The sequence below is a fragment of the Poecilia formosa genome, unplaced genomic scaffold (genome assembly GCF_000485575.1).
Source record: "Poecilia formosa unplaced genomic scaffold, Poecilia_formosa-5.1.2 Scaffold14, whole genome shotgun sequence".
Classification (NCBI taxonomy): domain Eukaryota; kingdom Metazoa; phylum Chordata; class Actinopteri; order Cyprinodontiformes; family Poeciliidae; genus Poecilia; species Poecilia formosa.
The window spans coordinates 2,870,726-2,895,039 of NW_006799953.1; the positions used below are offsets into that span (position 1 = coordinate 2,870,726).

General features: G+C 41.4%; 1 protein-coding gene across 6 annotated transcripts in view; it reads right to left on the reverse strand.

Moving 5' to 3' along the window:
- The window catches only part of LOC103133928 (roundabout homolog 1-like), a 98,272-nt gene that overhangs the window by 22,429 nt on the left and 51,529 nt on the right, over positions 1-24,314 (reverse strand). For 3 of the 6 annotated variants that reach the window (XM_016668306.1, XM_016668305.1, XM_016668307.1), the window contains one exon: positions 628-785. In XM_016668306.1, coding sequence (XP_016523792.1) covers positions 628-785 — 158 coding nt within the window. Of the gene's footprint in view, positions 1-627; positions 786-1,859; positions 2,199-2,220; positions 2,394-2,536; positions 2,583-24,314 lie in introns of those variants that run through there. The other 3 variants (XM_016668309.1, XM_016668310.1, XM_016668308.1) reach the window with 3 other exon arrangements.

The following is a 24,314-nucleotide window of genomic DNA, read 5'->3' on the forward strand; positions in this document are numbered from 1 at the left end:
TCCGTGCAGCCGCTAATGTCTTTGAGCGAGCGCCACTGAGAAAGACCAATTTCCAAACAGAAAAAAAGATGATTAGGGAGGACAGAGACGGGCGCGTGGAGAGTACAAAGCAAAAGGCAGCCTTTGTATTTCCCTCTGTGAAGCCTCCCCCTCCCCGCAAGCTCTGATCTGGTCCTCTTCTTAAATCAGAGGTAGCTGCTCTGTCCATCACCGTCCCCCAGAAAGCCTCTACCTGTCACTCTGCACCAACATGAGCTTTGAGTCTCTTCCTGCCGTCCGTATAAACAAATCTAAGGCGAGCGCGTGCACGAACAGTGTCAGACAAATCCAGAAATGAATTTTATGTTGCTTTCTGCGTTCTGTACTTGAGTTAAATTGGGGTATTTTGCTACTACGTTATATTTTTCCTAAGTATATGTCAAATAAACTTTATTTTCTTTCTGTAAAGGGCTAATCTAACATAGTTGCATAATGTGTAATGATGTTCATTTTCCTCTTTTTGGTTGTGTGTTAAAAAAATGAATTTTGATGAGAGGTAAAAAAAAAAAAAAAAGGCTGCTTTGTAGCAAACTTTTGACCATTTTGAGAGAATTGGTCCATGTTTATGGACAGAGGAGTTTGTATTACTGTGATGCGTTCGTCTCTGTCGTCCAAGTTGGCGCCGTCTCTCCTCCAGGAGATTGTGGGCTCGGGGTGTCCACGGGGGGGTTGGCACTCCAGCACCGCAGGCTCTCCAACGGCAACCATGACGTCAACGGGGTTCTGCCTGAAGTCGTCCCGCAAAACTGGAAAAAAAAAAAAACAGAAAACACAGATATATTCAATTATAAACAGATAGGAGGCTTTTACAGTTTTTTTTTTGTCAAACCTCATGGGAATAGTTTTTTTTTTTATATCGACAATATCACAGCTGTGTACCGTTTCCTCGGTTGTAGCATAAAAAATGGAAAGTATAAAACCATTTAGCAACAATGTTGCTAAATGAGGACTTTGCATGCTGAAGAGCTTCATACGTCATACTTTGCTTGAAGAAAAAAAAAAGTGCAACTTGATAATTGATTGCCATCTTAATCTACACACATTTATAAATTACCTGTTTAAAAATGTTAATTTAAATGTTTCCATTCATCTTATGCCTGGAATCCTAAATAAACCTGGTCCTCGTTGTATATCAGTGTATTCTTTGGCTGATTTGCATCTCTTTTTTTATACATGTGCTTGACCTGCTGATGCCAGTTATCGATACTATGACATAATACATCAAATATGTGCAGCAAAAGAGTTCCCATTCGTGCCTCAAAGCGTTTATGTTTCTAGCATTTGTGCGATTTTCGGTGCATCTTCATTGCCACCGAAAACAGTGAGTGTCCTTAGTTGTGATGCACTTAATGAAGCAAAAAGAATATCAATTTTGTCAGTATCTGACATTGCTATAACCAATCAGCTGTTTAGGGAATAACTAATCAATTTTAATCTCTGATCAACTGATTGGTGCTCATTTTTATGAAAGTCTGGACACTCTCAGACAGTTGTTTGCCTTACAGGAGAATGAAAGGATGCGCTTGAATATAGCTCATGAGAATAGTGGGATGCGGACGCTTCCCACTGCAGGAGGCTAAAAGCCACCACAGCAATTTATCATCTTTCCTCAATGAGTAGCCTGAGTGCTGAGAAAGCAGCCAGAGCTGAACCGGAGACGCGGCGAGCTTGCATCTATTCCAAAAGCGTGTTATTTTCAGTGGTTGCAGGCAGTTCTCGTCTCCACCGTAAACAACAGGCACATCAAGGCCTCCACTGTGCAGCTTCCAGCTCCGCACATTTCAAGGAAGCTCAGGTTGGAGCTTCGTAATTTAACGTACCGCCGTCATTTTTCGAGACTTACAGCCGGGAAAGGAGGCGCACAGAGGGGCCTCGAGTTTGTCGGGACGGGAACACCCTCCCTTTTCTTTGCGTTCCGTCTGAGAAGATCGCTTCACCTGATGAGGTGAGGTGAGCGACGTGCTCGGATGTATAGACGGCTTGTGCATTTGAGCGACTGCTGCTGAGCATTTCCCAGTTTTAAATTACAAGGCGGATGGGGAGGGCTCGTGTCCCGAACAAGCTGAGGGGAGCCAAAGCGGAGCAAGCAGCAGAACAGCGAGTCGAGTCGAGCAAGGGTGAAAAGACAGGAAACAATGGGGGAAACGCATAATCACTCCCAGATGGTGGCAACCCACTCACCTCTGGCTGCAAATTTCAATATATCGCGGGGCAATAAGGCCAGTCAGAGATGCATGACGGGAGAACAACTCGGAGTGACCTTCTAATTGGAATTAGCGAATGAGGGCTTCTCTCTCCCGTGTTGGCCCTCTGATACACAGAACTCCGCTGCGACTGTCTACGTTTGACTGAAAGCCGATGGGAAACAGCTGTCGGACGACCCCCCTCCCCCCCAACCTCCCCACCCTCGACCCGTCCCACCTCGCCTCTGCCAACACCACCGCGTCACATGATAAAAGACCCTCCTCGTGGGACGCGGAAACGAGGCTGAAGTTACCTCAGACAGGAAAAAGCCGAGACCATCGCGAGTCCGTGTGCGAGAGCGTGCGTACGTGCGCGTTGATTGATTGACTGATACCGTCGCATAATTTCGAAGGCAATCAAGTTACACATCTGCTTTTGCTATTGTGTGTGAGGCCCAAATGTTTCCGTAGAATGTGAAAGCTTGGATTAGCTCCGAAAGGCCGTTTGTTAAAGATCTATTTTTGATGATAGTGCAGCACTTAGTGTAAGAGGAGAGGAAAGAGAGGCACGATTAAAGGCGGTGAGACCTTGGGATGGTTAGTGAAGAATGTTCTTGTGAGTGTGGGCTAGTGGTCGCACGTCATACTGATGGTTTCTAAGCACATAAAGAGAGACTGGATGAACTGCATTAGTTGAACTGTTTGTATTAACGCGCATCTGCTCGAGAGGAAATTCTCAAATGTTCAAAACCTAAGCTATTCTGTACGTTTTCACATTACTGTCTTTGACTTTACAGCTCAATGTTCACAAATTAAATCCATTTTCATCCTGTCGTTATTCTAGGAGCTACATTTGTTTCTTTTCCTGGCATTTTCATGCTAGTTCCCTTTTAGAAAAGGAAAGACTCATTCACTCACATTTATTTCATCTTATATATCTGCATCTTATACCTTTGCACATCATATCTTTTCAATTTCCAAATCCTGCTTGTTTAGCTCAAGCTTTTGCACCTCTCGCTGCTTTCTTTTCCTCCCTCCATCTCATCCCCCCCCTCCAGCCCCACAGATGAGAATCTCTCAGCCCACTTCAAAGCGTCCGCCCCTGGCCTCACCAGTCTGGATCTGACAGTGTCTGACTTGCTGTTAGTCCTCTGGAGCTTGAGCCCCGGCTTTAAAAAAAAAAAAAAAAAAAAAAAAAAAATTTGATTTTTATATTTTTATTTTCCTAGAAACGTAAAAAAAAAAAAAAAGGTCTACTGCAGCCAAGCTCCCCAGTAATCCTTTCTGCAGAGTCCAACGGGTCCGAAAAGGAACACAATCACACCCCACAGACAGTGAGTGTGGTGGAGCACTAACAGATTCCCTATTATGACACCGTCACTGTAATGGACAGGCAAGGGAATATCTGTCCACTCCCTGCAGAAGAAACAAAACAAAAAAAAATACTTTTTCAGCTTTTTTTTTTCTCCATATTGACAACTTTAATTTACCCAACTCTGATGCCTCATTCGATATCGTAGATTTGTCTGCACATGGTTTTGGTGCAATTATCCTCCTACTCTGCTGCTAAGTCAACATTAGTATTGCTTGAATGTTATGTGGGTGTTGAAAGTTACTGGCAAATTCACCACAAGCAAGAACCCAGCTGCGTGCGCTTTGTTGTCCACTCCGCAGCGTAGCAGCAGAATACAATAAAGGAGAGCTTCTCTGCATGGCTGATAAAGGAAGTTTTCCTCTTTGGAACAATAGAACAATCTGATCTTTTTAGATCAACACTTTGATTTGTTTGACTCTTTTTTTTTATGTAATTTTAAAACATTAGAATGTCAAGCAGCAAAACCACAGTTCCTTTTTTATTACAATCAGCAAGACTTATTACCATAATCGCTGGGAACAAACCATGCAACCACAGAGTTGTGTTGTATTCTGCACAATTACGTTGAGACAAAAGACGCAGTGCTTTTATTCGTTTCTGAAGGTTTTCAGTAGAAATCTTGTTTCTAAAAAGGCCCATAGAAGCATGAATACAGGTGGACCGTTGCATAAAAGATGGCCAGCGTCGTTCCAAAAGATGTGAAGTCCGGTTCTTCGGTCAGAAAGGTCAGTTCGTTATATTAAAAACTCATGCTTTTCTGAAGTCTTTCAGCCAGAATTGATAAACTATCAATGAAATGTCCCCACAGCTGAACTGCCTCAGCAAACCAATGCCAGATCATAGGTAGCAAAAAAGACATTTCCAAAGAACACAGGAATGACTGGAATAAACATGTAAATGTGATGATGCAGCAGTAATCCCTTCTCAAGCTGTGAATTTCCCCCCCTTTTCCCATTATTTTTTGAGTCAGGCTTGATCGACCTTCATTATGCTTCCATGTTGTAAATAGCATAAAAGCACAAAGAAGGCTTAAAGTTGATGTTGCTTTGCCTTAAGGACATCAACTGTGGTCTATATGTAATGTAGCGTATGCATATATGTAATAATCCCTCTGATAATTTGGCTTTTGCCAAGGCAAAATCTACCGTTGAAACAAAACCATGAGTTTAAAATGTTTTGTTTTGCCGAGGCAACACCATACACACGAACCCACATCACTGTCGCTGTAGCATCAGCCCAGGGAAAACCTTCACCAAGCCCAGCAGCCCTACATCCAAAGAAGGACTGATCTATGGAATACCGATTCAGAGAGGGGAATTCAGTTGGGAACCTTCCTTTTCAAGGGGGCTGAATACTTTTGCAAAGCACAGTACAAGTGAATATACATTCTGAGTCAGTAGGAATGCCCCAATCAACATGGAGGACACACGTCCACACACTGCAAAAATGATGAGCTGCCAAATTTATTCCAAATACCGTAAAGTCAAACTTTGTTTTCGTAAAGCCCTAAAATCCAAACTTAAGCTGCACAGCTGAGTTCAGCGAGGAGTTGTCAGACTGAAGGTTGTGACAGCATTTTTATAGCTAATGGCTTTACAAGAGCACCGAGGGGCTGTTTCTGACGGTTCTATCGTCCTGCCTGAGAGACGAACCTGAATCTGGATGAGTGATCGTGTCCACAAGTTCAACTGGAAAACGCATCACCGTGCCGTTTCAGTGAGTCTTTGGTGCGCGCCTCGTTCATTTGTCAATAGTTCGTCCGAGTCCAAAAACACACAGCCGATTGTCAAAGGAATCTCTGTGTTTAACACACTTAATCTTATAGTTGTGTCTATTTGTAGAAAGTGTGAGCGGAAAAACTGCAGGAGAAAAAAAAAGTTCATCCAGGAGGAGTGAATGCTGCAAGCCTTAAATTACATTAAATTGAAATTTGGACCAATTGTGAACACACCAGAGTTAATTGACAAAATATATGTGCCAACGTACGCATCAGTAATTAATCATGAAAATGAAGGAATAAATGGTTGCCATAGAGACCTTCAAGATGGAGCGGACTGGTGATGTAGACAGGTTTAGGTGACTAACCTGAATAGTTGCTTTGGTCTACTAATAATGTTGTTTCTTAGCACTTTGAGCACTGATGAAGTCTTCAACTTAAATCTTTGGCCCTCTCCATGAACCTTGGGAGTCGGCCAAAAAAGTTTTAGTTAGATAAAGCGTACCCATCTCCTAAACACCAATGCCCATCTCTCATTTGAGATGGTGTGTTCTCTTGTCTTCTCAATTTTAAAAGGCCACAATTAAAGTTAAACAAAGTCCTTACATTTTGAGGATTTCCTATAAATGAAGCTGTTTTAATTCATAAACCCCCTTCAAACCCTGAAAATAAAAACACTGTCAATCCCAGCAGATAAGAAATCCTTGACTTTTCTCACAATCCATCTCCTGACCTCTCCCTACCCCCAAAACTCTGCGCATCTTTCCACCACAGCCCTCTCTCTTCCCCCACCGCCTCCTCTTTCTTTTCCTGCTCCTAACTGTAGAACTGAAAGTCTGCAGAGACACAAAGCTGCAGGAGAAACAGCTGCTCCAGAGAAGAAGAAAAAAACAAAACAAAACAAAAAAAAAACACAGTATGTGCAGCTCATATAGAATAGGTGGTCAGATATGTGGAACAAAGAGACAAACAAAAACAAAATTGCTCATCCAGGAGGTCCAGAGGGCACTGTGCCCCCTCTGGAAGAAAACTACCAAAGCTAACAATATAATACGAGCCACATCCGAGCAAATGCAGCGAGAAAACTAAGGTCTTCCAACTCAAAAATCATAACACACACAGAGGCTCCAACTCATAACCATGTCACATGAGATTTATAAAATCCGCATCCAGCAGACAGTGCACTCTGCTTAGAAAGGAAACAAAAATCCCTCACCCGTCCTCCCCTAGCTACCCTATTTGAATTTCATTTTCCTCAAATAAATCATTACTCAAAGAAGTCCCTGGGCAAACAGACTTTTCTGCATGCGGGGCCATAAATCTATCTTATGCTCGGTGAGCCAATTAAATCAACACAGAGGCTCACTTACTGGGATAAAGCTTCTAGTTACAGTATTTGTTGGGTCTTTTAACTCTTAGCATTTCTCCTCTCAGATTTAAAAAAAAAAAAAACACCCCGCTAAGGCTCCAGCTGCATAATTTGATATTCTAATGTAAGATGTGTTGTTGTTGACAGTTTGGGAAAGTTTTGGTGATTCCATATTCTCATTGGAAAACAGTCATGAGAAACAAAATGAGTTAATTAAGTAACTAGTTTTTTTTTATTTTTTACTTTTTTTTGGCTCGTCAAACAGCATATGGGTTTTTAAGCAGTCAAAAATACAAGAGTAGAGACTGAAACTGGGTTTAATTTTCCCTTTTAATGTTGAAATTTCTACAAACCTATCCACTAGCAAACAGACACAAAAATAGGTCAATTTTCTTTATTTTTAGTTTTCAGACATTCCTAGTTCTGTGACCATCAGCTGTAGGTGGCGCTGTTCCTCCTGTACGCCTAAAAGAAGTTGACCCATGGAATAAAAACACCTATGGATGGGAAATTATATGAAATAAATGAATAATTTATTTGTACCCTAACCCTGCACAAAAATTTAACTAAACGGAAAGTCCTCTGTGGAAAACCTAACGGGCACATGGAGTGGACGTGCGCATATTTAGATGAACTGCGATTTGACAAGGGGATTAATGCGCACCGTAATGCAATGGGGTTCGAGCGCACGGATGGATGCACTGCTTCGGCCGTTTCTTGAAGCCGTGGCACCCTAATCCGGTTGATGTACGTGCAGAACATATCACTCGTGAGAGGCAGATACAAAAACCAGCTGAAAGGATTGTGTAACCTCAAGTTCAATCTCCCTCATACTTCGAGTTCATCATATCCCTCTATCAGAAGGTAAGGATTGCTGGGAAAGAGGAGAAGAGCAAAGATGCGAAAAGACAGGCGGCCATGAAGTAGATTAGGAGAATTAGTGAGGTGGCAGAGAAGTCGGGTTAAACAGAGGCTAAACAGCTCTTGTGGCATTAGGAAAATCGTAAGTAACACAAAAAAAATGAATGGGTTTTCTTTACTTCTTCAGTCAGAGGGTTTATTTGGCTCACAGTGCTACAACATAACTGGAAAAAAAACCTCATTACTGTGCAACAGGTCTTTTTTTTATAGAATATATTGTTTATATTGAAGTCGGTCCTGCGCATAAGTTATGATGTACTCTGGAACAAGAAGCAATAACAGAAATTACTCCGTACTTGGAGCTGCCACTTTGACCAAATGATACAATTAGCTCGAGCACCGCCACCTTGTATATTGAATTGTTATTAGTCAAATACTTGAGATCATTCTGGTTGCCAGGATACTGCGTCGACTCAGGGGTCAGCACATGTGGATAATGAGGAGACGTCTAAGGTAAATATTGAGCAGACCAGAACTTATTGTGCTTGGACGAAACGGACATATAGCTAATAATAACAACAACCTAATTAACTATAAATCATACACTCAAAAATATTTTTGCTTTTATAGAAGAGTGAAGAAAGGCATTGCAGTAAGAAAGCCATACGGAGGTCTGTTAGTTTGCAGTAAGCCACATAAGGGGAAAAGAAAAAAAAAAGAAAAAGAAAAAAAAGTTGGTGGCCGCTTCAGCTGTGGCAACATTTGCAGGGAATCTGATCAGAGTAGATGGGAAGATGAATGGAGAAAAAAAATCAATGGCAATCCTGAAAGATTACCATTTACCTGGGAAATTCTTGAATCTGGACCAAAGATCATCTTTCAACGTCTCAACAACCCTGAGAATACAGACAAATGTGCATAGAATCGTCTCCTTGGTATGTCAACACATTTACCAAAGACTTGGTGATTAACCCTTCTTTTCATTCAAAATGACCAGCAACCAGGGAGGTCCTAGATCAAAGCTCATCAATGTTTAAAATGGCATAGTCAAAGTCCAGACCAAATTCTAATTGATAATCTGCTGCAATACTGAAAATATGTTTACATATTTAGACACTCTCCATCCAACCAGGCAATTTAGCCAGGATTAAAAAGTGAAAAAATATTGACCAAAAGGAATTAAAATCCATGCTGCAATTGTTAGATTTCTGCTTGTACAAAAAAAAAAATAAATTAAATAAAATCCATGCATCCTTTAAAATTCCACTACACAATGCACTGCTTTGTGCTGTTTATTCACATAAAATCCCAATAAAATACACTGGAATTCATGATTGTCACATGGCAAAAATGTTTGAGGGGTTTGAATATTTTCGCAAAGCTGACTCACGAAGCTGTCAAAACGTTCACATGCTTAAACTTGAACTTATAGTGTTATTGTGAGCGACCACATAATGATAACTGTGTGTTTCGGGCTCCCAGGCTGCAGGTGCAACCTCCCTGTGTCAGATTGCCCTTCATCATATCTGTGGTTTCTTACACAAGTGCATGCATGTTCTGCCTGGTTGTGAAATTGTGCATTCCAAAAACAATGAATGTTTGAGGTTAAAACTAATTTCCCAGATATTTGAAAGAAAACAATATAGCTTATTCTCGTTAAATGGCATTCCCGATAATAAATCACTATTAAAGTAAATTAATTAGAGAAAAGGTTTCATGGCATGCACAGGCACAGAGGAATTTGGTTACTTTTCAGGCATTGAGGGGCTAAAAGTAAACCAAAGTAGCTAAGAAATTTGAATGAAAATCTCACAGAAAAATTTATATTTTATTTAGATACGTTTATAGAATGGGGAAAAATATTTCTTTAAAAAAAGTTTTCAACTTAAGTTCCACACAAATCAGCTGCCTCATGAAATTCCAACAAAATAGGAGCGACTGAAGTATTTTATTCAACTCATATTCAACTCATATTTGACTCATATTTAGGGTCAGAGTGTTTCGTGAACTTGGACTACAATTTATGTTTTTTACTCCAGGTAGGTTTGGGATGAAACAAATGATATGCGGGAAAGCTCCTCGTGCCAACAGCTGTTACGACGGAGCATCTGGGAATCAGTTCCTCCAGAAGCACTGGGAATTGTATGAAGTCTTGGAAAAACAAGATTTAAGAAGAAAAAAAATGCTGTGTGCTCCTGTAAACTACAAATTCCTTCGTGATACAGAGAGAAAGTGGAAAGGGGTGCGGTCAAAGATCCCACTCCCTCTCTTTTCCAGCCTTGAGAAATGTGATAGAATAGAGGAAGACTAAGTGCAATCAAATTAGGAAAAGGGAGCTGTAAGAACAATTATGGCATTTCTTTTCACTGTTAAGTTGATTTTTAAAAAGCATTTTTTATGTGAAATGATGCTCTGCAATAAAAAAAAACAACAACAACAAAAATCTTGTTGGCTTTGTACACATCTCTACTAGAGTTGACAACAAGTTCCTCCACATCTGCACAGACTTGAACTATTTCTTCAGGCAATTACTGAATATAAAATAAATCCATTAAATAAATCACTTTTAAGTATATTACAGAAATAAAATCAGCAAAGGTTTGATTTGTTTTAATCAAACCGAGCTTTTATTAGGCAAAGTAAATAAACAGAGACCAAATCAGACAAAAAAAAAAAAAAAACTGGCAGCCGAATCTTTTTAATAAGTGCAAATGCATTCATGGAAGTGTCTCCTTCCTCCGGGCATGAAATGATTGTGAAAAGAGAGCTCTTTGTAACGAGTTCTAGGAATAAAAGCAGCCAAAGCAATCAAGTTAGCCTCTTTTTGATTTTCCGCACCGTGTTTTATTTACAAAGACAGAGTGCCTCCTAAAGATGCCTATAAATCACACGAACCTACAGAAACAGTTTGTGCATGTGGGCGGCGTTTGCCGTCTCCACCTGTTCGTTTCTATGTAGGATGCTTTTATTTGGAATGCAATATATTCCCATTATGAATTTGCCTGTTTACACGCCTCCTTCGTTGTAATCCTACATTGTGTTGGAGTATTTTTGGCTAAATAACGTCTATTTGTATTCGAATATACAGCTTAAAATGATCAGTTTCTCTGATTTTACTTTTTATAGGTATATGTTTGAGTAAAATGAACTTTGTACTTTTATCCTATGAACTACTGACCACATGCCTGAGAAATTCCATGCAAAAATTTACTTTTATGTGCAGAACATTAGAAGTGATCAAAAAAAGACGCAGTGCTTTCAGACCTCAAGTGATGCAAAGAAAACAAGTTCATATTCATTTAGAAACAACAATACTGATGTTTTAACTCAGGAAGAGTTCATGAATCAATATGTGGTGGAATAACCAGGAGGTTTTCAGTGGGGTTACATTTTTTCCAGAGGTTTATATGTGATAGTTGAAAACAAAAACTAGAAGTCAATCTCAGTATAAATATAGCTATTGCGTGAATGGGTCATAATAAATAAATTCGTAAATAACTTTGTAGGTCGACAATGTGAATATGTTCAAGAGGTAAGAATAATGCATCAACAGCAATGAACTGTATGCTACGTCTGATTCTGTTGGTTTCGAAATGACATGTCTCGAGTATAAACCAAAAAGGAAAATCAGTCCAACAAAACTTTTCACAGCATTTATGGTTTATGGAGCTCATTTCCACTTTAGCCCGTTTCTCCTCGACTTTAGGGGGCAGCGCGAGGCGACTACAGTGCTGCAAAAAACAGTTCTCAGTAGCAACACGGCGACACACGAAGACGTCTGTCTTTGTCAACTTCCACCAAAAGGGAGCTCTTACTCATCCGTCCACCACATTCTTTTTCCCATGTGGAATTGTCCAAGCAGACAAGGGAAGCTTAAATGACGTAATTTCAACGCCATTTCAGCAATTCCGTTAAAAATATTGTTCTCTTTTGTTACGATGACAGTGGGAAGTAGAGGAGTGATTAAATGGATAACGGTAATGAGCTGCAGGCACAGGAAGAAGAGCAGGAGGGTGCTGTTGGAAGCGGGCTGAAATAGCAGCAGAACACAAGCAAAACCACTGCAGTGCTGAACTCAAGGCACTATGACCTATATAGTGAGATCTATACTAACAACACCGGCCCTTCGGGACCTGACCTTCTGCCAGAGGATTGCCTCCAATCCCGCTCCCATGGCACATAAGCGTTGCTTTATTACTTCCGCGGCTTGTACCAGCTGTAAAGCAATTACGAGTAGCGTGTATTCAGACTGAGACAATACGCATCTAAGTCGGTTTGTGATGTAAATCAGACAAAATACCTCGATTTAACAGCTGATTGTCAATACCAGAGAGCACCTGAATCGCTCAGATAGCAGGAAGAGGATTTCTCAGAGAATGGGACTGGTACAAAACCAAATCAGGTCCTTTTCTTCTGGATAATGAAGACAACTGGAGGCAGTGGAAATGTGGTCCTTTCACACGAGGGCCAAAAGTCCCTCTCATGAAAGCAGAGGGGAAAAAAAAAAAAAAAAAAACCCACACACGCCACCCTTTAACCCTCTCATTAGTGTAATCCTGCATGAGAAGAGTAAATTGTCATGAATAAATCCACTTAGAAACTAGCGAATGAAAGACTTTCAGTTTGAGATGCTTTTCATTACCATTTCAATAAGCGTGGCAAAACGTTGGCAGTGTTTGACAGAGTAATTGGGAACATTAACAAGTAGATAAATATGGTTAGCAGAGGGAGGTGCGAACGTATGCCTGGGTATGTCAATTATTTCTATTTTTTGCAGATAAAAAAAAAGTACATTTGTAAAAATTTTCTCCCCCCTCTCTCTCTCTCTTCTAAATAGGTCTAATGAATTAGCCCTGAAGGAGGGAGATTGCAAGAAAGGCTTTGTCTGACAAAACAAAAGAAGTGGAAAGCAGACCTCGAGACAAATGTATTCTGGTATGGGCCCAGAGAAACCTTTGTTTGAGCAGATTGACCTCGGCAATGGTGTTTTGGAAGATTTCCTCGGGCTAAGTCTGAGTTTTAAATAAGCACCTTTCATGAACTGTACACAAAAAGGAAAGAGGGGCAAACTTCAGGGTATGCACAATTACACACTGCAGACAGAGCATAAATCTTGCTCTTAGTGGGCTACTCTTTGCGAGAATGAGCATCTGAACTAATTCCTGCCTGGTTCTTTTTGTACCACAAACAAAAAAAAAAAGAGAAGGAAAATGTGGGTAGAAAAATAATAAAGTGCAAAACCCAGGAGAGATGCTCCGAGATAGGAATGTGCCCAGGTCACAAAAGAGGAGCAGAGGAGGAAGGAGGAGGGAGGAGGACCAGGAAGAGTTGCTGATGGGGAGGGCAATTCTGTAACAAAGAGGAAAGTGAGCCAGACAAAGACATACATAGTGTAGAAGCACGGGTAGGAGTAGGAGATTCAGACACAAAGAAACAAAGAGCCGGAGTGAACGAAGTGCTGCCATCAGCCGACGTAACAGGCGGTGTTTGCTTAAAGGTGAGCCTGGTGCCAAAACACACAGGATCGCGGCTGAGCAGAAACACACGCTGCGCACGCACTTCTAGTTACGGCTGTGTTCTGCATCTTAATGCACCCCGAGGTGCCAAAGTCTTTCCCCCCATCATCAATCTGAGAGACAACTCAGGGCCCAGGAGAAAAAAAAGAGAGAGAGAGAGAGAGAGAGCAACCGTGTGCAAATATGTAACATCCGCCTATACGGCGGAAGAAAAGACATTCATAAATCGGGCAAAGATACCAAAATGTCATGAGCGGTTGGACTGAATGTATTCTACGCCATAATATGTTGGCTTATAGATACAGATTTTACTGCCAGATACACAGCATAACAATGTTTTTATTTTTTTTTTATTCAAGCAAGGGGAAATTACTTTTTTTGTGACGAGAAAACATGCTGACAGTGCAGGTGCAGATAGCAGAAATGACGTGACATTTAGGCAGATCCTCACAGCAAATGCTGCAAAGGCACTGTCGAGACAGGGGTAAAAAAATATATAAAAAATACCGTAATGATCGGTGGTTCTGCTGTGTTTGGAAGCTTTGTGCCAGAGTAACAAGGTGTTCAACACGTTGCAAAACTCACGGCATCAGCTGTGACTTGTGGTACATTTTCTTCAAGAGAGACTCTACTTAAGCTACTTGAGATCCTATTACAAAACAAACCCGATAGCTGGGGGGCAGATTCGTTTTCAGTTCTGAGTACTCCTATTAAAACTCAATTACCTAATTTATAAATAGAGTCCATCTGTGGTCTGAATATAAGCGGAGCTGGAAGGTTTGTTACTAATCTGTCTTTGTGAAGAAAGCACGAAGGCCGAAAGGAATTTAAAGTGAAAGTTAAGTTATAAACCAATGTGTTTAATCCATCATCCGAAATAAGACACAACTTCAAATCGACCAAGACGTGACCATCATCCACCTAAAGTTACAGAATCACAGCACAAGTAGGACAATCTACTGACAGGACAACTATTGGTCCTGGACATCATAAACGTGGCTTTTTAAAAAGGTATTTAGAAGGTGGCAAAAAGAAAGCCATCTCTAAACAAAATGGAAACAGAAAACTTGTGACTGAAGATGTTCTGGTCAGGTGGGAGCAAACCTGAACTTCTTGGCATCCGTGTGGAATGTCAGAAAAGTCAGCTTTTAAGAAAATCACGTAAAGGCGGCAAAACAAATGGAGACCATCGTTAAAGGGTTTGGATGAGAGCCCCGAATCCAGAAGGTTTAGATCAAATCATAAACCTGTTAACCTTAAAGATTGGCCTAGTCAAACTCCAGACCTAAAATTCAAATGAGAACTTGTGACAAATATAAAACATTACGTTTCATTGTTCTGTGTTCTCCATCCAGTCTGACAGCGATTGATTGCAAAAAATGGTCAACGTTTCTGGAAGTGCAAAGCTGGCAGACGAACATGGCGAAAACTTGCAACTTTATTTGCAGTGAAAGTCTGAATATAAAAACCTTTGCAAGGGTATCAACCCAAGGGACGTTCAGGAAAAAAAAAGCCTAGAATAAAATTGTAAATGTATTCACAGCAGCAAATTATGCAGCATTTCACATTGTGAACTAGCCCATGAACAGTAGTCTTTGGCATTCCCTCCCAATTCGAGTCATGATGTGGCTAAACACCCGTGATTTAAGGACGGAATGGGGAACAGAAATGCGGTGTAACGGCGAGCTTGTTTAGTTTGGACCGAGCCGCACCAGAGAGGAGTGAATGGGGAGAGAAACAAATGAGGGGTGAAAGATGAAACTTTAATGATCCCTCTAGGGAAATTGGTCCACTGCAGCACCACAGGGAAGAGCGCTGATAAGAGCAGAGCAAATGCAAGGTTCTAGATGATACAAGTAATTAACGCAAGATAAACACATTAAAGGGAAGTGCATAAGTCGATCTGTCTAATTAAATGGAAATGTCAGAAGGGCAGAGAAGAAAAAAAGGCAAATGGACTTGGCCGGAGCGAGTTGGTAAAATACACAAAACTGTTAGAGGGACATTGCTAAGGCTGCAGAGGAGAGAAGAGGCTGAGAATAGATTGAGTCGGGCAGAAGGGAAGACCTTGAGGAGTGAGGTGAAGCAGCTCCCAGCCCCTTTAATTGGTATGAAGCAGGAGGTCTCCGAATAAAAACTTGTCACAAGACAGAGCGCGGGCTCATTTTTACTCAAACCGCGCTATACGTTTCCCCCTGAGGACCCGACCGAAGTTATCTCCGAGTTCTTCTTCCCTCTCCTCCCTGCCTCTTTACTTGTCACCAGCCGCAGCTGTCTGTCCTCCATCCTCTCCTGTGTATCTGTCTGTTGCCGGGACGACAAACTAAACACCCTCTCCACATGGTTTCCAAACATAACAACCGAGCTCAAAGTAGCTGCGATCCCTATGACTCTTCAGCCACTGCTCTCCATCCTACGGCCTTTTTTATCTTTCTGGCTGCTGGGCTGCATTTCCCCACTTTTCATTCCTGCTTGTTGGTCTTCTCCCTAATTATCTCTCGCGAAGGACAAGGTAGTCCATACCATCCCCCCCCCACCCTCCACCTACCCAACACTCTCTTGCACCTCCACGCCTCTGCTATGGAGAGAGCCTGATGAATAATTTCACGTTTTTTTTTCCCAGCCGGCTCTGTCTCTGGTCTTTAAATTGATTATTGTATAGAAAGCAAAGCTAAAAGAGCAACGCGGTGGGTAATTTGTCTTTCGGCCGATTGCGGTCTGTGCCATGGGGGAGGGAGGGATGGGGAGAAAAACCACAAGACTTAAAATGATAGGCTAACGCAAAGTGAAAAAAAAATTATGATATGAAAAAAAAAACTGATAGTGCTTCTCATCTGATAGTTCATTCTGTTTGAAGTTTTGGTCAGAGGCACAATCAAGGGGGGGAGGAAAAGTGGACATTTGCATGCGTTAATGTACGCAGAAAAGTAGGAGAAGCATCTATAATTATACGAAGCACCTTGGAAAATGCAGCGAATTCCAGAGGCTTTCATCCTCCCCTCTCCCTCCTGCTGGTCTTTCTGTGAACGCCTGTCATAAATACTCCTGCAGCCTTGGCTACAAACATTCGTCTGTCAGTGTTTTGATTCCATGTAAATATGACTGGCTGCATGATGCGAGCCTCCAGGTGTTTCCAGTCCGTGTCACTGTTTGTCTCCTGTTTGTTGCCGAGAAGGCTGGAGACGATGACTGGGAAGCAAAGGTATAATTTTGGCACTACATCAATGGTCACTAAGTGTGTGTGTGTGTGTGTACGCGTGTGTGTGTGTGTGTGTGTGTTTGTAGACACCTTGCCTTGTCATTACCTTGAGGTGTTTCACAAATAAGCTCAATTGAAATACTTCCACCTACACCGTGCTTTGAATATTACGTGACTCATCTGATTGGAGCAAATTAGTTTGTGAGTAGAAATACACAGAGTCATCTGCTTGTGACTGTAATTGGAGTTTTTCAGCTTGACAAGCCCTGACTGGCTGCTTGAAACTCAAAAGTTGATCGTTTTTTTCTCAGCCATTGAACGCACCGGATCTAAGTTACCCGGCTGCATTTGCTCGAGATTTCAAGTATGTCTTTGCTTGATCTTGTTCAGTTCTTTTACTTAAGTTGCTTTTTTAAAGAGAAAGCTAAATTCTCACGACATAAGCACACTTAGTCGTGCTAACTACAACAATCTTCTGTGAGGAAGTTGATTCTGAAAGAAAAATGCTTTTTATATTGTAGGATCAGCAAGAAGTTTAACAATGACGAAAAAAAAGAAAACAAAAAAAAAACAGGTGTTAATAAGTAGCATTTTAACAGTTTTACTGTTTCCACAGAATGTTGAGACATGAATGTGGCTGGAATAGTATTACAGAGACACAACGGAGAGAAAGGCTGAACATATTACAGCAAAGTTCCTCAGTTTCATCCTCGCGAGCTTTCAACCTTTGCTATAGAGAATGCTGGATTTCCATATGTTAGAAATCAGTCGAGATAAAAATCGGCATTCTCTGGAGAATAAACAAAGAGACTTAATGTTTACAGTTCGTAATGCCAGCCTCACTAACTGACCCCGAATTGCCAGAGGGAAACCTAAAAAGCTTTTCTTTTTTTTTCTGGTCAGTAAACACAACACACCTAAGTGCTACCAGGTTGCTTGGCTGCAAAGTTGCTCTGCTTTACGTGTTTTAGCTTTAACCTCTGCCTGTCGCGTAACACACCAGATTTGAAGATCTCAGAGGCTCAGAGCCCAACGTTTACAATTAGTAAAGCAAACCACGCTAGTCGCTAATACAACGTACTTTAATTTTGAAATGTGATATTTTAAAAGTTAAAATGTAAATAGTCTTAATTGGCACATCGCTTTTTGAAAAGTCGACCGTGCGTCGTTTAGGAATTCCGGCAGATGCTCTGCTAGAACATACAGGGACAACATGTTGAAAACCCCTGAAGTCTTCCCGTTTTTTTCTGGAAGACTCCATGCAACGTTGATCGTTCATCACCGCAAAGTAAGCTGAATCAGCCCCCCGCCAACTCTCCCCCTCTCATCTCTGTTTCCCCTTGCATACGCCGTACACCCTCATCACTTCTCGTAGCCCCTTGTGTTTTCCTGTCTTCCAACTTCAATCTCTGCTTGCTCTCATCTCCTTTGTTTCCTGCACCATCTCTCTGGGCTTTGCTCCTCCCAATCTTCTTCCCTCGCTCCTCTGCTTCAAAACCTGCTCTAAAGTCTTTCACCCTACAGTTTCCTCACTGTTTTTTTTTTGAGACCTGAGATTCTCCATCTCTCTCCCTCTATTTATCTCTCTCTCTCTCTCTCTCTTTTTTTTTTAACCAGAACTGCTGTCTATTTTCTACCCCCACCTCCAACACCCGAACTCTTTTGCCTCCCACCCTTGCCCCCCTTTCCTCAAACCCGCCTAATGGATCCCATGTCAGCAGAATACCAGAGAAACCACACAACTGCACTGCGGCTTCATGTCTGTCTCTGCCTTCACATCTCCCTCTTCCTTATTTCAAAAAATAAAATAACGGCCTCCGAAAACTACTAAGAGGAAAATCTACCGGCTAAGCACTGTAAAAACACTGTTATCACCTGTGAGACAATAGCTTAGCTAATTATTCTATTTTAATGTGGCTATAGGATTTTTTTAATCTTATTGTTTAAGAAATTGCTGAAGTTTTACTTTCCCTTGTCCATGAAAGCTATTATTAAACATGGTAATTACCAAGTGCTCTCTGTTCCAACTTAACTGCTGCCACTTCTGTTAGACTCAGCACTTACTAACTGAATAAGGTTTTTTTTTAATGTACCTAATTTTAGCATAATAACTTTTATCCTGGAGGAAATCACTGGAAGAATCTGCTTAGCGGACAATGCTGTCTTGCAGATAAGATGCTTAAATATCACAAGCAGTGAACGTTTCGGAGACAAGCTGCAATCTAAATTATATTTAAAAATCAAATAAGGAGCAAGTGGTAATCAAAGTTACCCGTTTGCAAGCAATCGAGCGTTGCTTCAAAATATTCAGGTGTGATTAAACCTGATGATGAAAAGAAACATTCAAGGTGTTAATACATGATTGGGGTCTAGTGTGAATAATGAATTAATTCAAATTGAAGCAATTTAAGCAGCACATTTTTTTTTTACAAATAATAAAAAAAATGCTTTATTATAAATGCTGCAAGCAAACAAATCCACACTAGCAGCACAATCCTGTTTTAATTAATTATTTTGGTAAGCTAGGTCACATGGGGACCAATTCTTTTGCAGTGTCTATAAAAAGCTTTGGGTGTTTAACCTGTTTAATTTCTTTTACAAATGAACATGTAAAAAAAATTATAATAATAATAATATGACAAAAAAAAGAATATAAAAAAACCCCAGAAAATAGATTTTTACAAAAATAACGACAAATAAAAGAAAAAACATAACTAAGTTCTTGCATAAATGTTCACCCCCAGTTAAAGTGGCTGACCTAAGTCATCAGAGGTCCAAGCAATTGGTGCTAGCAGTCTCACAATGAGTAGAATGGAAATCACCTGAGTGCAGTGAATCTGTCTCAAGAAATTGTAATATAAAGACACCTGTATTCCTGGCTAACATTACAGCAAATTGAGCTTTTTGGCCATCAGATAAGATGCTTGGCAGACGAATGCAGCAAAATATAGACAAATCTCGAAGCACAGTTTGTTGCAAGAGAATTTTTTTGCTGTTCCATTCTGCGAGAGAACTATCACTTCAGAGAACATCCATTTTCCAGCAAGACAACAATCCAAAGTCCCCAGCTAAAGCTACACAGAAATGGTTTGAAGGCGGCAAGGTGGATGCTCTAAAGTGCCCGAGTTAAACCCCAGACCTCAACCCTGTGGCAGGACTTGAAAAGGGATGTTCAGCCAGTCCCCATGCAACCTAACAGAGCTTAAAGAGTTCTGCAAGGAAGAATGGGGTAAAATTGTCTCCTCCAGAAGTGGAAGCCTGACTTCGACCTATCCACACAGACTGCTTGCTGTGATTACAGGCATAGAGGCATATATACTAAACACTGATTTAAAGGGGAAGAGTGTTTATACAATCACTTTACTTTTACACGTTTATTTAAATGTCATTGTTTTATAGAAGTCAATTTTCCTTCTAGCATTAAAGTTTGTAATTTTTTTTATCGAAAAAAGCAAGAAATAAAAAAAATAAATAAATAATTATTTCCACTGTCTGTCGTAATGCGAAACCAAAGCCTCATGTAGCTTTTCATTACAGCAGCGACTCCTGCCAGGGATTGGTTTTCTCAAAAGGTGTGAAAGCAAACAGCAGGGATTCAAACGTCGCTATCAGTCTTTGCCTTGCTCTCTCCCACAGGTCGGGAACTGGGCTGGTAGAAGTCGCAGTGGTGCGCGCCGGGAGCTCACGGGGACACGCGTGATAGACGACCCGATAAGGGACCGACAGGGCGACGAACTGACACATCTCTGCTGGATACCCCCCGCCCCCCCCCCCCCCCCCCCGACGAACTGACACATCTCTGCTGGATCCCCCCCGCCCCCCTCCGCTCCACAGGTACTCGTCGCCAAAGCCAAGTCCGGACAGTGACAAATGGAACCAATTTCCATTTATTTATCTATGTGTTGCATGGACTGCAAAACACATGCTGACCTGCTCCCCTATAAATCTTTATCCTGTTAACACAACAGCAATAAACCCCGACACATTAGCCCTCCCAACAAGCACAGACTGATCAGGCATACCAACGCATGATGGGCAAAGAACGCAAAAAACGTTTGCCGTGAAATTACAAGCCCAGTGCATGTCGGCAGGAATATTTCTAAACCCGTGCAGGTGAATTCCCTCACTCGCGGACATCTGCATACGCAAAGTGCCAAAAGCTGCATTTCCTACAAGACAAATCTGGAAAAGCAAAATAAATAAATAAAATCCCAAAGGGGTGCACTCAGGGGATAAATCTGGGGACAAAAAAAAAAATCTGCCTCCCTCGTTACATGGTAATAGGTTTCTACTGTGCAGATGGAGTGGGGCTGGAAAAAGCTTTTGGGGGAGCACTGGGGCCAGAGGGGGAGGGAAAGGCACCACATTTATACTGTTTAGACGTGATAACGCCTGAAAATTGCTGAGTGAGGCACCAGCTTCTGCAAAGGGACAAGCAGGCTGCCAGTCTGTCTTAATGTCTCCAACAGGGTTGGCTGAGAGAGAAGGTGTCACACGACCCCAACAGATAAAGGTTGTGTCTCATCCATATTATTAGCAGCCATCAGGGCTGCCTCAAATAACCCAGAATTAATATTAAAAAAAAAAAAAAAAAAAAACATATTTAGGGTTTATAGGCACCAGTGGCATCCTCTTTACCTCTCACTGAAGCTAACATGAACCCCAAGAAAAACCACTCTCCCAGACTCTCCCAGCTGGTATTGTCACGTTACCGAACAGAACACCAACAGATTTCTTTGCTCGGTGCCAAGCAGGCAGTGGTGTGAATGGTTGAGCTGCTGGATTTAATTAGTGCTGCACCCATATGGATTAGCAGCCAGACAGACACGAGTGACAGCAGCAAGTATGTCACATTCCCACCTGATCGGCTCTCAACATTGCCCTTGGTGGCATTCAAACACAGATGCACACATGAATACACCCCCCATCCCCCTCCCGTGTGTGTGTGGGGAAGGAGGGGGGGGGGGCAAACAAAGATGGCTGGGGACCAAGAAGGCTTTATAATCACGGCATTCCGTTTGCCGTACATTTAATTGGTTTCAGCAGCAGTGCAAAGAAAATGTTCAGGTTGGCTTGCTTCAACATGTGCGTGGAGACAGCTGCTCCGATGGGCAGGGGGGGCGGGGAGGGAGCACAGTGAGCATACTGCTAAATAGACTATTTAAAAAATAAAAAATAAAAAGCAACCAGGTTGATAAACAGCATACTGTCATCCTGGCTGCACCGAGATGCAGATGGATGGAGGGATATGCAAACACTTGTTCAGATTGATCACATTCACCTCCACTGGAGCCATTCTGTTTCTCTTGTGAAGGAGTGACAAAAAAAAAAAATGAAATACTCAGCAATAAATTTGCATATATGGGATAAATTATCTCAAACTGAACGCTTGGTGTACTCCTAACTCATCTTGGTCATTTTGATCCTTTGTCATTTTTGCCAATTTACCACTCGGCATCTTTTGTATGAGACATTTACCTACTTGTGTCAATTGATTTGTGCTAGTCAAGGCCTGTTTATTGTATAAGAGCCAGAGTTACTTGTGTTTTCCCTAGGAATGCTATGCCACAGTGAAGGTCAGCTGGCCTAAAGAAGGACACAAAACTAAAGCAGGGCCACTTTTACAAAGCCTTCACTGTTTTTGAAACAGCGTTTGCTTTGATTTCTCTATGAATCAGTCGACTGCAGGCTCTATCTGACTCCACAGCCCCACTAATTTACATGCTAATTTTAGCTTGCATACTTGCGAGTGTCAAAGGTAGATATCGGCTGGATGAATGGATTTGATTGGATCAGGGTGGTTTATTACTCAACAGGCCTGAAAGTGGTAAAAAAAATCCCTAAAAGGAATAAAAACATGAACTATCTATCCATCCTTGAATATCTTGAATTGGGATTATCTTGGAATGAGACAAATATAAAAACAGCTAAATATGGACTAGTCAGTCACATACATTTGTGATTTTTGACACCCTCTAAATATTAGTGAAATCTTGTCTGTCTTCCAAAATGANAAAAACATGAACTATCTATCCATCCTTGAATATCTTGAATTGGGATTATCTTGGAATGAGACAAATATAAAAACAGCTAAATATGGACTAGTCAGAGACTCATACATTTGTGATTTTTGACACCTTTCTTTGTGAAAAATACGGATTACTGTTTTCCCTCTAAATATTAGTGAAATCTTGTCTGTCTTCCAAAATGACTTTTTTTTCAGTAATTTCCTCAAATATTTTACTCAAGTAATGGAATTAATGGGATTTAATGGGGAAAACGCTGTGCAGATCAACGGAAATGTCTTCTTTTGTTATTTAAAGGGTATCTTCAATCAAATCCTGCACCTCTGTTAACATTGCTTCCACTGATTGATCTACTTCCTGAATGGAAATGCCATTTCTCCATTTCTGTCCAACAATACCCTTAATGGATAATGGAGTTTTCAATGGTCCATCGCCGACAGACAGAGGAGTAGCAATAGAGTCGTCGCTTCACTTTTAACATGACTATTTTAAACTGTAGTATGATATTAACTTCCAGCTCTGTAATACACAGTGATGTGTGCTAAGTAGTGTGAGGGTGGCTGAGGCATTTCACACTGCCTAAGCTCTGTATGAATAATATTGTAATCTGCTGCAAATATGGATAGATAGCTTTTAATTAGCTCACTGTAATCCCTGCAGCAGCTTGAGTATTAGCTGGCTTGGTACTGTCTGGATTCGCAGAGGGGAAAAAAAGTGAGTCAGGGAGATCCAGGGATAGCATGGCCTATTGGAAAACGCCGTAAATATTATGGGACAAAGTTAGGAGATGTCCTTCGTAATTCTTGAGGACAAAGACTTGTTTGAGCCTTTATTGGGTGAAGGAGGGGAAAAGAAGATCACCTTGGTTGAGTTCGATGCTTCAGTAGTGCATACAAATACAAACCAACAAGTTTCACATCTACTGAGGCTTTTGATCCAGCTAGGCTTGACGTTCGTTTTGATAATCTCCAGTGGATCGCAGGGCAGCATGTGTCCAGATTAATTGGCTCGTTGCAGGACTTGCAGTTGTCTTCGACGCCGCTTGATGTAAATATGCAACTGCTCGGGGGTTCGGAAGAATAGAAGGAGGGAAGCACACCTTTTAGCACTTTACAAGGTAAAGTACAATGAGTTTTACTGGGAGTGAAGCCCTTGATTAGACCCAGTGGGTGTCTGTGCTGAAGGTAACCCAAGCTTAACAGCACACAGGCTGACATGCACAGGCTGTTAAAGTCCTGATGCTTGCTCAGAAACTAAGCAAGAGCGAAGAGGGAGGCCTATTAAACATGGCAGACTGTTTATACCCTGAACAACGTATAGCGCAATGCCCACTGTGTGTTCATGAGCGTGTGAAGCTTCTCCTACTTCTCTCTCCCAGAAGCAATTTAGGTGGTAGTTTTTAGAGTTATCGGGCAGTGCTTTGTTGCTTGTCTTCACTATACATTCTCTGTGAGAAGCCATTGATTATTTATTAAAGCTGCCGTGTGTGTGTGTGCGTGTGTGTGTGTGTGTGTATTCCCAGTTAATGCCCACAAACAGCCACTGCTTGTCTGCAGTTGGGTAGGATACAATCAGAGCAGTGAGGGAAAACACAGAGTTAAAAATATGTTCTGAAAACATGCCACCATTGACCTCCACATCTGACATGAAACATATTTCAGAACCAATTTGCAGATATTAAGAGATGCGCTGATTACCTTTCCAATCTCTCTCATGGTTGTCAGCTCACTATGAATTCTGCTTCGTATGTTTTCGTTGTGGTCTTGGGTTCGATTCCCAGGGTGGGTTCTTTATGCATGGAGTTTGTATGTTTTCCCTGTGGTTCTCTCCGGGCACTCTGACTTCCTCCCATAGTCCAAAAACACGACTGTCAGGTTAAATGATCTCTTTAAATTCTCCCTAGGAGTGAGTGTGTGTGTGCATGATTGTTTGTCCTGTGGGTCTCTGTGTTGCCCTGGATGGATGGATGGATGGATGGATGGATGGATGGATGGATGGATGGATGGATGGATGGATGGATGGATGGATG